Source organism: Chelon labrosus (assembly GCF_963514085.1).
Source record: "Chelon labrosus genome assembly, chromosome: 7".
Classification (NCBI taxonomy): Eukaryota; Metazoa; Chordata; class Actinopteri; order Mugiliformes; family Mugilidae; genus Chelon; species Chelon labrosus.
In genome coordinates, this window is record NC_140343.1 from 3,988,604 (window position 1) to 4,002,366 (window position 13,763).

The 13,763-nt window shown below is 43.1% G+C and overlaps 1 protein-coding gene across 1 annotated transcript in view; it reads right to left on the bottom strand.

Annotated features, from left to right (window-relative positions):
- Positions 1-13,763, bottom strand: part of LOC311490481 (carboxyl-terminal PDZ ligand of neuronal nitric oxide synthase protein-like) — a 201,652-nt gene that overhangs the window by 117,954 nt on the left and 69,935 nt on the right. The window contains exon 4 of the mRNA XM_084547974.1: positions 10,474-10,532. Coding sequence (XP_084404100.1) covers positions 10,474-10,532 — 59 coding nt within the window. The remainder of the gene's footprint in view (positions 1-10,473; positions 10,533-13,763) is intronic.

Below are 13,763 nucleotides of genomic sequence, written 5' to 3' on the forward strand. Positions count from 1 at the left end.
TGAGGGATCCTTCTATTGGAGTCGACATTATTCATGATATTCATGAAGGTCCATAGTGTAGTTAGTGTGTTACTTATATTTAATTTATAGATTTTTTTTCTCTTACCTTAATTCAATTTTTATGTAACTTATATTTTGGCACAGTCCTGCCCTGCCTCTACAACACCTACATTTTCCCTACAGGGATCAATAAGGCTCAACATCATCATCATCTTCTTCATCTTCTACGTTTCTTCACTTCTTCTTCTCCTTCATTTCTTCTTCTTCTTCGTTTCTTCTTCTTCGTCATCCACATTCCTTCTTCTTCATCTTCTTTGTTTCTTCTTCCTCTTCGTCTTCATCGTTTCTTCTTCTTCTTCCTCCTCTTCCTCTTCATTTCTTCTTCTTTGTTTCTTCTTCCTCTTCTTTTTCATCATTTCTTCTTCTTCCTTTTTTGTTTCTTCTTCTTTTTGATCGTTTCTTCTTTTTCATCGTTTCTTCTTCATCGTTTCTTCTTCTATTCTTTATCGTTTCTTCTTCTTCTTCATCATCATCCGTTTCTTCTTCTCTTCTTCTTTACCGTTTCTTCTTCTTCTTCTTCATCGTTTCTTCTTCTTCATCATCTTCTTCGTTTCTTCTTCATCATCATCTTCATTGTTTCTTCTTCTTCTCCTTAATTCTTCTTCTCCTTAATTCTTCTTCATGATGTGCCATTACTGTTTAGTATTCTTGACATGCCTGTTGTGTTGTTGTAGCCAAAGGTCTCTGCAGCTTCACCTCTCAGTTTAAGGGAAACCATAAGTCCTCACTAAAGACAACGTGCTCCAGAGTCAGAGATTTACGGAAGGATGCATTGTTGTGTGTATGTACAAGTTTGTGACAGCTGACAACTTTGTGGCTAAAAAAAAAAAAGGTGCTCTGGCTGCCAGTTTGAAGTGTGTGGGCTGGTATATGTTCTTGATCCAGGGGATTCTTGGTGCAGCCTTTTACTGAGTCTGCTGGTGTTGCCCTGAGGCTGCAGCTCAGGTGGAATATGAACACACGTACTGCTCTGTGAGTGTGTTAAGAGGTGGAGTACAGAGATTTACACCTGTACATGATAGGAGACAACACAGAAGTGATAAAAGAAGGAAGAAGCTTTCCACCTCTCCTACTTGTTTGTCCTACTTGTTTTCTGCTGTTGTTGCAATGAGAAGTCTTAATAGTCTTACCCTTCCTGCAAAATCTGATGTTAAAGATCAGATATCAGACGGATCGAGGCATTTTCTAACTGATCAGTATCAGCTTTGAAAAAAAGCGAGCACAAAAGGGTTGGTTTGGTTTTAATGCCGGCAGACTCATAGGTCTCGTAAACGGAGAGCATGACTTACAGCGTGACGCAGCTAAACTGTCTGATTTTGATCTTGATTTGAAGGCTCTGATATGGAGTGATAAAATCCTTGCATCAGTCTTTTAAATACACAGCGTTTCCTGCAACCTCTCGTCAGAAATCTCTCTGCAGTCTGGCGAGACTGGTTTCACGCCACAAATCTCCAAAGACCACGCAATGAGATTATTCCAGATAGATCCAAAGATGACAGAAGCTAGGCCTGGAAGCTGATCGGACTGAAAGTATGACGACAGAGAAAGGCTGCACAAAAGCAAAGACATAAAAGATGTGGAACCAGGGGGAAAATATAGTGCAAACACCACCAATCTACCAGAAGTAGTTTTAGTTTTAAGTAGAACTATTTAGAAACTGAAATAACTCCAAATGAATTGATAGAGAATCAAATAAAATAAAGAAGCCTGATCCTTGGTTTTAATGCCGGCAGACTCGCAGGTCTCGCAAACCGAGAGCACGACTCGTGGCGTGACGCAGCTAAACTGTCTGCAGTGTGGAAATATTTTAATTGGACAGCATGCCTCTTGTAATGTCTGCAACATGGGGAATTTTTGCGAGGCGGCAGCAAGCTCCACTTAATAAATCCAAGTGTCTAATGACTCGTGAACATCCAGTCTTTCTGCAGACGTATGGATAAATAACAAGAAACAGATGGAGTGCAGAAAAAGAAGTAGGGGAGACAATTCCTCTGATATAATTGAATCTCGTCTCCCGTGCAAATTGCAGCGACATAAACCTTCCCCCACTGTTTTTTTTTCTCCTGCTCGGAAATAAGATACTACATTAGCAGTGCACTCCATTATCTGAGGTAGCATGCGGCTCGCGATGTGTGACTTGGGTCATAACTCCATTCAAACAACGCCCAGTACATTTCTAATGACAGTAATGATTCTTTTGTGGTAGTCTAATATGAAAAAAGGACCCCTGAAGAGTTTAAAGGCTCACTGCTAATGGCAGGCACAGAGTCTAAGACACAGAGCTGTTAGATTCTGCAGCAAATTCTGCTTCTTCTTTTTAAAAAGGGAACAAAGAGCGTTACTTTGCCCAAGAACCAAATGTTCAGCAGCCACACTGTGAATAATTGTCAAAGTGATTTGACAGCTATTAGCGCATTAGCACACACCAAGTTAAGTGGTGGCGTATGAGGGGCGATGTTCTTCTGACGGTGAAGTTACAAAAATAGTCACTCAGCGCTAATGACAAAACAATAATCTACAACAGATCCGGTCTTTACAAGTGAAATAATACAAGTAGCTGGATGCCGCTGACTGCTCTGATTCAAACGGTCAAAAGACAAAAACAAAGCAGACAATAGACCGACATGATGACGAAGACACTCAGCTCAGACGGGATCCAGTAAACAATGCTGCCAGTCCAAAAGAGGAGCTTTACTCATCCACATCAAGTGTTAGTCACTTTTCAGTGGGGACTTCATCGCTAGAGCTCCCTCCGCCAGTATCGTGTTTAAATCACACTTTAAAAGGAGATATTTCCCTGTCTTTACCTTAGATTTTACTTATTTAAATGGACTTTCCTTTACCGTTTTAGACGCCGTATAGATTATACTCACTTACCCCGGGGAAGTTTTTGAAAAAGACACATTTTTTTAGAAAATTAAGATGCATTTGCAAGAGCATTTAATGATTTATCAGCCGGATGAGCGGCTGGACCTCAGAAGGCTATCTTGCAGTGTGAGCAGTTGGTCTATTTCCCACATAGCTGCTGTAAAATGTCCATTACAAAGCATAGAGAGATTATGTTAACATTACTACAGTAGCACTTTGGTGTATGGTGTAGCTAACTGTAGTCTTGACCGAGGCCGTGCTGTAAACTGCCTTTCTCTTGTCTCCAAGTCTTTCTCATTTGCCTGAAACCTTACTGGAATTTTTTCAGCGTACGAGACCAATCCTGTTCAGCGTGAGCATTCATTTCGAGGCCAGTATATCAGTCACTACGGCGCTCTGCTGCTCTATCATTATCCTTAGACCTCGAGAGTAAACATATTTAGTGCGTGGGCTAATTTACGGTTAGGAGTCAGGCTGTGGAAAATACATAAAGGAAATAACAGGGAGGTTTATACAGTACATAATATACTCAGGTACTATCACACCCCATCGGGATTCACAGAATGAAAACTGATGAAGGACAACTTCTGCTGGGAATGGGAAAAAGAGGTGGGAGCTTTCTTGCACTGTGGATGGGAATGTTCTCTAACCACACATTTTTGGGGTGTCCCGGGTCCTCAGCTGTGGTTTGGTGAGCCCAAATCTTTTGACTCCAGACTAGGCCTGCAACATTTTTTTTTGATTTTCTGATTCAAATTGATCTGATATCAATTGATAAAATCTTTGCATCAGTCTTTTAAATACACCCCATTTCCTGCATCCTCTTGTTAGAAATCTCTCTGCAGTCTTGCGAGACTGGTTTCCCGCCACAAATCTCCTAAGACCACGCAGTGAGATAAGTCCATTTGTTGAGGAGATCCAAAAACATGACAGAAGCTAGGCCTGAAAGCTGATCGGACTTAAAAAGCATGACGACAGGGAAGAGCTGCACAAAAGCAAAGACACATGAAAGATGTAAAATCGAATCGATTTGATGGGTGCAATACCAGATACTTCAAAAAGTGCATGTTCAGTTATTAAGGTCGGATTAATCACGGCATCCAGAATTATTTTGAGACACTTTAAAACTGACAAAAGTCCCGGTTTCAAAGACTGGGTTGATGCACTGGTAGAGACAGCATCTTATGAGTCCATGCTACATGGATTAAAAGGGTACATAGGAGCAGGCGTCACCTCCTGGGACCTCTTCTGGAGGTCTTGTCCTTGCTCCAGCATTGCTTAGATGTCCTGTTTAACTGTGATTCCAGTCACTTCCTATTATTGACCTTTTCCTTTTCCTGTCTATATACTTAACTGATTATTATAATTGTGCTTTTTCTTTTCTATTGCTTGCCCCTACGTGTGAGAGACATGTGTGAAATGAGGTGAGAATATCCGTCCTCAGCCGTGCGCCACCACGGCCACGTCGCCACCACCACCGCCGGTGCCGATGTCGCACACGAGGCGGTGGACAGCATCAGAGGCAGTAAGCCCGCGGCCCCAGCACGAAAGAAGCTGAAGATTAAAAGGAATGCACAAAAGAAATATGCAGAGCTTTAAGCTAAATCCTCCCAAATGATTCAGGCGCACAGGGTCTGGCCACTGTGCATCTAAAAATAAGGAGAGAAAAAAAACCCACACAGGAGCATTTAAAACAGTCCGGGGTCTTTGATGTGCATTTTTCTTCCCTGCATTTAAAAAACTAGATATGAATATGTATCATATTAGACTATGGAGCATATTATTCAGACTTAATACCATTAAGGTCACACATGCACCGTGTTATCAGACATGAGGATATTGCTCCGACCCAAGGAAGAATTCTAATTTACACTTGGACGATTATGAGGCTGATAAAAACGCTAAGTCCTCCTCGCTTTAACATTTATAGACTAATCTCTCTTTTATGCTGCAACTAGACAGCATGGGGTTACTTTTCAAACAGAATTCCGATACACGACGCTGGATGTTAGACATTTATAATCTGCCTGCATATTTACAGCTGTTTAACTTCCAGAGCGTAAAACTACTTTAAGGGAACCTGTCTCTGCTGTTTGGCTGAGAAGAAACCCAGCGTGCATTCGCTGATGAATGCGGATGAATTTTTAATTTTTATCCGTGAAGGCCACCAGAGAACCTACACGCTGACTGATACTGACACTCTGGAGACTGACCGCTGCTCTCAGCCGCTGCAACTCAAGGATTTCCACAGAGTCGAGACACTTCTAGTGAGTTAACATTCTGGTGGGGCCGTGCATTCACAACCTTAATAAAATCCATACGAACCGGGCGTTTGTTAAAATCTAATTTCGGTAAAAGATTATCTCAAAGCCCCCACTTAAGCCCCATCCACATAGAAAACTATTTGTTCCTCATCCATCTCTTTTTTGTGTGACGTTCCAGGTTCTGGTTGCCTAGGTAACCCTCTTGCATACACCGATCAGCCACAACATTAAAACCACTGACAGGAGAAGTCAATGACATTGACCATCTTGTGACAGTTCAAAGTTCTGCTGGGAAACTTCTGGACCTGGCATTCATTGGTGTGGATGTTACTTAGACATGTAGCACCCACCTAGACCAGACCAGGCACCCCCACCCCATAGCAATGACACTCCTTGATGGCAGCAGTCATCAAGGAGTGTCATAATGTTATGCCTGATCTGTGTAGAACCTAACCACTGATACAGTCTATGAGCCACATGAACCAAACATACCCAGTGAAAAGAGAAGACAGAAATGAGACAATTAAAACTCATCGTGAACATCTGCTAAGTGTTTCATTAACACATACTTCACTGCACCCCAGAATTCATTTCAGTTTTGAGCAAAGACTTCGAGGAGATAATACTTTTCTACTTCTGGTAGCGACGAATGGTGGAGAAAAAACATTGCGCGACATGCCATATGACAAATGACTGCTTACAGAAACAGCCTCCACTTCAGCTGATAGCAAAAGCAATATCCTGAAATGTTTAACAGTCCTGCAAACTTCTGCACAAAAGCAGATTCTGAAACACGAAACGTCTCAAGAGCAGGGGTGCAGCCTGACGAGAAGAGAAGCCAAACACTTCATATCTGAGGTTGCTGCTCGGGCTCGGACCGTCGTCTGGTAGCTAAAGTGAGGTGAAAAGATGAGGATCTGTCAGACTCCGTTGGGCAGATGACAGCGACTGATGGATGAGGCTCACTCCCTGCACTCTGCTCTACGCTACCCAGCCTCCTCCTGCGGGTGGATGGGCAGGGGGGTTGAAGTTTGTGACTGCAATATTAAAAGAAAAGAAAAAAATCGCTCGAGGCTCAGACGTGTGGGACAAGCAAAGGCATCTCCGACCAAACGAAATCTTTTAGAATTCCTAAGCTCGGAGATGCTTACACAAACAGCCGGGCAAAATCCATCTTTCTGACAGAATCATTTCCAAAGCCAAAACCCCCAACTGTGCTTCTGGATGCACTTCTGAGCTGGGCCCGCATGGGACTGAATGTGCCAATGTGTGCGTGAGTGAAGGGTAAAGAGAGAAAGCAGAGGGATAAAGTATGAGTCATTCAATGTAGAATATCAAGAGTGGTCCTGCTACACTATAGGATACAAGGATTCTTTACTAGTTTAAATGATCTCGTATTCAAATAGTGCTTTTCTGCCCATGAGTACACAAAGCGCTTTACAGACACAATGATGTATCTACCCACTCTTTGACGCAAGTGTGCGTTCAATGTCTTGCTGAAGGACATGGACAGCATGCACTTAGGTGTGTACCAGATTGAACCTACTGGTTCGTGGACAATGTGCTCTACCTACCTCATGAACTTCCTGACGCATCGACCGCAGCATGTCAGAGTTGGGAGGCGCACCTCCACCACCCTCATCAGGGCTGAGTGCCGAGGCCTGTGCTCATCACACTTTTCACACATGACTAACCCCCCCCCCCCCCCCTTGCTCATACCACCGACAGCGTAGTTGGGTTTGCAGATGATATCACAGTTGTTGTTAACAAAAACGAAAGTCCTCAACAGGATGGGGGTGGATTGTCTGGCTGAGTGGTGTAAGGGCAATGACCTGGTATGTAATAACACAAAAACAAAATAGACTTCTGAAGAAACAGAGACAGAAGACACCTCCAGATCCCCCCTCCACATCTGGAGAACCTGAAGATCTTCGGAGTCACCTAGACGACGGAACGGAGCCCCCTCCCCCGTAGTCTGGATACCATCTACGCAAACCAACTTATGGGGAAGGTGAAAAGCATAATTAGAGACAACACCCGGTTCAGACCAATGAAAGCCAGAACAGAAACAGCTTTCACCCCAGAGCCGTGGCCTCCATCACATCCTCAAACACAAACAAAGACAGCACCAAAAGCCCTTTAGCACATCCGGTGGTATCCAGCCATGCTACATATTTTTCATTGTTCGTCATGCTGCTACTCTGATATACCGATATACTACTTTTATGTATTTCATGCACTCTTCCCTTGTTTGACCCAACTTTAACGCCACTGCATGTGAGTGTCTCTGAGAAACAGACATAATAGTGCAGACTGATGCTTTCGTCAGCAAATCCCGCTAAAGTCTCGCAAGCTGAGAGCTGCGTCTGCTGAGACGGCAACGAGGCTGTAGTACAAGTTCAAAGAAGGTGGAACAGACAGCAGGGATGTCAACCCAGATACTCCAAATCCTGGTATTCTCAGGGAATCTCGACACAAATTCTGTCTCGCCTATCGTCAGCGCAAACCTCGTCACGTACAGCCTTCCTAATACTAATATGTTCTTACATTTTCCAGTCTGACATTTCTTTTTTGAGGCTATTTTAGTCAGTCTGCTGTTAATGCTGTTGAGGAGGTGTGGAACTTGTGTAATTCACTTTTACTTGTAAATCACAAACAAGATGTCCTGGTACAGGAAGAAAAGCAATGAAAGATGAGGTAAGATGAGAAATGTAACAGGTTGGCTTGGCAATCCAATCCAAACTTCTTATCTTCAGTGTTCTCTCATAAGTCTCAGGCACATGGTTGTCATGATAACAATACAGAAATATGCACTGATCAGGCATAACATTATGACCACTGACAGGCAAAATGAAAGAATGAGAACTCCTGAATGAAGGTGTACGTACCAATGGCTACCATTAGCATGCCAGCTAACAATGTCTGGTAGAAACATCCTATTCCATCCACATCCGGAACCATGTCAAATTAATATTCACAGCACAGGTCCGGTAGTTGGTAGCTACGCCAATCAGGCAGAACATTATGACCACTGAAAGTGAATAACATTGACCACGTTGTGACAATTTAATGTTCTGGTGGGAAACTTTTGGACCAGGCATTCATTGGTGTGGGTGTTACTTAGACATGTAGCACCCACCTAGATCAGACCAGGCACCCCCAACCCATCGCAATGACACTCCTTGATGGCAGCAGCCATCCCTAGCAGGATGCAGCCTGACACAGACACACAAACTAAAAAAACTAAAAAAACACCACAAGGTGTTGACCTGGCCTCCAAATTCACTAGATCCCACACTGATCAAGTATCTGTGGGATGATCCACAGAGGTCCCTCCCCTCAAAGGCCCTACAAAATGTTCGGAAGGTGGTCATAAAGTTATGCCTGATCGGTGATCAGACACTGAGAGGAAACACTCTGGCACCATATAGTCTTTTTTTTGCCTCTTTCTACTTTGAAACAGTAACAAAGTCCAAAGAAGAAGGCAGAAGAGGTTCTTGATCCCTAAGACATAGGACCTTTATCCAGGAAAGTTTGGTTTGTGTCCCATGTGAGGCCATTATATGTCCAACAAGTATTTTTTCTTGTTTTCTTTTGGATTTTTCAATTTTATTTTGAGTTACAAAAAAAGAACAAAACTGGATTGAAAGTGTGGAGAAACAACTTGCCTTGCTCCGTCCAAAGCAATAAATAATGCAAGACCAAGATCTCTGAAAGAACACAAACAAACAAAAACGTGGTACCTGTCTGAGGAAACAGACAGCAGACGAACACGCCTTGGAAACGTTGGACCGAGCCCAGGATTTGGGCAGACTGTCAATCTTCAATCTGTCTCTCATTCCAGGTTTTAATAAAAATATGCTAACTCACATCAAACACACAGACTGAGGAGAAGCCGTGAACCCAAGCTTGATCCAAAGTTCCCTTGAAAAAAAAGTAAAAAAAAATGTTCTATGTTGAGCTAAAAAATGTCTGAGCAGAGACCGGCAGAGATATGCAGGGGAAACAGAAAGAACTAAACTAAACTATCCATCCGTTATCTATTACCAATTATCCTTAGAGGGTTGCAAGGGGGGGTGAAGCCTATCCCAGATGTCATTGGTCGAGAGGCGAGGTACGTCATGCACAGGTCACCAATCTTTTAACAAAACCAAACAACCAGTCACACTCACATGCACACCTATGGTCAGTTTAGCATGATTTTGGAATGGGTCAGGAAGCCGGAGCACCTGGAGAAAGTTGGGAAAATAAAGCCCCAGCTGGCCAAGAACCCTTTTAGCTGTGAGGAAACCGTAGTCGGTATAAAGACAATGGAACAGCTCCTCAAACGGGAAGCCAAAGCAAGTCGAGCTCCCCCTGGCGTCTGGTTGCAGTATAGGCCATAAGCTCCACCCCCTCCTTTTAGGTAGTTAACATAATGCTGATGTAACTGCGCCGACTCTGGTTCCAAAGTCGCAAGATGGTCCATATCCCCGAGAAAATAGCGTGAGTTCGGCCAAAGCAATGAAGTGGGGACGCACTGTCCATATTTACATACAGCCTATGAAGGCGACAGTGCCAAACGCTGCACCATCGTGGCGCCTTAAACCAGACCTCAAATATTCAACAGAGGGCTGTCTTCGTGGTGAATGAAGTCAACAGCGTCTTACGAGAGCATCATGGAGCTGCCAGAGATCCCACCTCTGCCACCACAGAAGAAGAGTATGGTCACAGCGCTTTGATTGAACCCGTCCAGAGACAATGAGGAGCCTCGGTTCAAACTGTCCCTACGAGACCACTGAGGACTGTTGTTAAATGTGTATTAAGCTTGATAGAACAGACCACTGCTGCATAAAACACAGTCAGTTGTCAGGTAACGCTGTTTTTTTTTTATTTCTTTATTTCAAAGTGCATTTACTGGAGCTAAATTTAGAGGTGCATGTATTGTTCAACACATCTCAGCCTCCTCCACACATATGGCTTCCACCTCCGCACACATTACCTGCTTTCAGAGTATAATGTCCATGCATCAACGTTTCCTAATAACTATATATGTTCTCATCAGCATCCTTCTTTCTCCAACACCGCCAACAATGGCAGAGACAGAAACAAAAGATTCTCATTTCCTGAGCCGCCACAGTGCGTTTAATCAAGTCTGGATTACAATTCATTTGGGAATGAGGCCCAATGAGCCATGAGGACTGAAGCCATTAGAATAAGAAAAAAACCCCACAGAAATTAGCATTTCAAAATGAGGTAAAGAAATTAAATGTGATAAAAATGAAGCTTGTGGCCAGCTTACCTGTAAATGGGATCCTGCATCACCATCATTTTGCTCTCGTCCCATGTCCACTCCTTCTTCTGCGGAAATAAAACCAAACCAGAAATTGAGAAAACTGTAAACAAGAATCCTTCATTACAGTTTAGCATCAAGTCCTCGCAGAAATACCAGAGCTTGGGCTGCATTGTCTTCTATGCAGACATTATTATAACATCTTCTTTTACGGCGTTTATGTGCATTCCTTCCTCTTTCCTTTCGTTTGTCCGTTCGATTAAATCTGCCTTTCAGTTTAATGTCACAATCAAAATGTCAACACACAAGCACACAGGAATTATTCATATTGATTTCTGTCTCCACAGAGCGCTTTGTTGACCCAGTCTTTCAATCATTCTGGTCTTTCATTGCCTCCGCAGCTCTCAGATGTAAATAGATCGCTGACCGTCGCATTTGACATTTCGGCTTTCGGCGCGAGGGGCCAAACGAGACGGGGAAACGAGGGGGGGACGGAGGCAGAACATCCATGTATCGACTCGCCTTCGGTCCAAGCCTCCCAATTAATTTGCCATCAAACCTTCGATGATAGCTCTAATATCACACATCACTCCTGTCGTATTGACTCTTTTTCTGTTTGTTTTCAGAGGTGGCTGCCAAAATATGGCTCCAATCTGAAATAGAGGAATCAATAAATACTCCTACCTGGACCCAACAGGTAGAAATTAATTTGATTGTTGGCTTGTTTTTTTTTTTAAAGAGCAGATCTTAGAGAAAATCATGTAGGAGTTACTTCAGTTTAAGGACCTCAAAGTGTGAAGGACAAAAACTGCTGTACAAAAAAAGAACTATACAGATGTGCAGACGAGCTTTCAGATCTATAAGTCGCATAAGTGCCTGTTGGAATGAATAGCCTCTTCCTCCTGTTCAGACGACTTAATTAAGCATCCTAACGAAACGCTAATGTAAATCTGACATGTGCATCTAGAGCAAGAAGAAGTCAATGCAGATCTTTTTGTTCCGTACAGTGCATCCAGCAGAGAAATCCTATGTGACATTTTTGTTTCAGAGTAGCTGACGGAGTCCTATATTGCACTTTTTGCACTGAAACTGGACTGAATAAGTGTTAATATTTCTAGTTTGATTGGCTTTGATGAAAAAATTTGACATTTCTCTGCAGGATTTGGTGGCAACTTTATAGAAACACTGGAAAGTTTTAATGTCGGCATCATCTGCTCATTTCACGTTACAAGTGAGCCAATGAAATGTGTCTTCTAAGTGGACAATCGGCCGAGAAAACCCAGACCTTTCCACAGACAGCTGCCTCGTCTTGGCACAGACACACACTTTCAGCTTAAATTCAGTAAAACCCCTTTGGCCCAGCATATGTAATTTGCCTGAACAATCTAAAACATAAACATGGAGCTTGACAGTCTGCACAGCTAGTCTGATTGTTCAACAGATCTGTCCGGCAGAGCTTCTGGCTTCTTCTAAATGCTTTCACGTGTGAATAAATTGAGACGGAAAGATAAAATATTGGCGAGGAGAATGGACAGCATACCAAGGAATCTTAACTTTACATCCTTCCACAGATTCTTGCTCCAGGCGTTTTTTCTTTTTGCTCTTTTTCCCTTCATCTTTGAACTCCCTCGGCTCTTTTCATTTCCCGCCCCTCCGTCGGTTTCGATCCCGCCTTCGAAGCCCTTTGTCCTCTCTAACAATGTCTCCATTCTTATGTCTGCCTGCTGTCTAATTGCGAGGAGGATCGATCATCGCGCACAGCCTCAAGAATACAGGAAATTCATCTAAACCGCTTCTTCTGAACAGTGGAAACCCAACACCACTCGATGGTACAGATGATCTCTTATCAACAAACACAAATTGAGTCTCTTATTGGATACGCCAATACAACAGACTGAGCCGAGGCACCACCTGGAATAATGGAATTTTCTGTAAACCGCTGTGGCCGCATCAATTTATTTGTATTTGATGATATAACAGTTTCAAATGTGGTTTCTGTTCCTGCAGGAGGTACCAGTAGCAACCACAGTGACCCAGACGGAGTAATCTACAGCATCTAGGACATTCAATTACCATGACATAGCGATGAAGCTAAAGCCAGACAACAACTGCAAGCATGTGAGGCTAAACAATTGCTAATTAATATAAATACTTTCCACAAACTGGACAGGAGGGGGTCTACAATTGGTCAGCATTGACTGTATATAAAAATGGACTAATTCAATTCAACTTTATTTCTATGGCATCAGGAACAATGCAAATTGTCTCACGACGCTTAACAAAATCCATAACATGCTATACAGCAGTAGCATACTGATTAGTAACTGAGAAGTAATTAGATAAAAAATTAGAAGATAGGAGCCCAGGGCTGGAGAGAAGAAATTAGAGGATAGGAGCCCAGGGCTGGAGAGAAGAAATCAGTGGATAGGAGCCCAGGGCTGGAGAGAAGAAATTAGAGGATAGGAGCCCAGGGCCGGAGAGAAGAAATTAGAGGATAGGAGCCCAGGGCCGGAGAGAAGAAATTAGAGGATAGGAGCCCAGGGCCGGAGAGAAGAAATCAGAGGATAGGAGCTCGGTGCGAGAGACAAGAGAGTAGAGGACAGACAGCCTACGTCATGTCAACCACAGGAGTCCTGTAGAGCAGATTTGAAGCGCGGTGTGGCGTCATCGGCCGCCGCCATCTTGGCAATGCCTGACTCCAGCTAACTCTCAGCTAATTAAAAAGCAGAGAAGTAAAGCCGCTTGGTGGCGCCATGGCAGAATGCTCGCAACCTGAGACAACACCCACCTGTCACTCAAAGTAATTCTCACCCATAGTTTGCTATAGAGGCGGAAATTATTATACATTTTCTGACTCACTTTTGGAGATAAGCTCAAGTAGACATTCAAGGAACAGTTTTTGGCACTAGAGGTTGCCACTTGGTGATCAGAGCCATTGGACATTGACATACAAAGGGTGGCAGTGGGAAATATGTTGAGTATGTGCTGTGAATGAATACGTGCTGAAAATGTATTGTTAAAATTTCTAGTTTGATTGACTTTGATGAAGAAATTTGACATTTTTCTGCAGGGTTTGGTGGCAACTTTCTAGATACGCTGGAAAGTTTTAACCTCGGCATCATTTTCTCAGGCTGTAAATATGTCAATTTCTGCTATAAGTTTGATATTTTACATATGGACGTCTATGAGAACTGACTCTCTTTTGGAGATAAGCTCAAGTAGACATTCAAGGGACAGTGTTTGGCACTACCACTACTAGTCAAAGGGGTTGCCACTTGGTGATCAGAGATCAGAGCCAT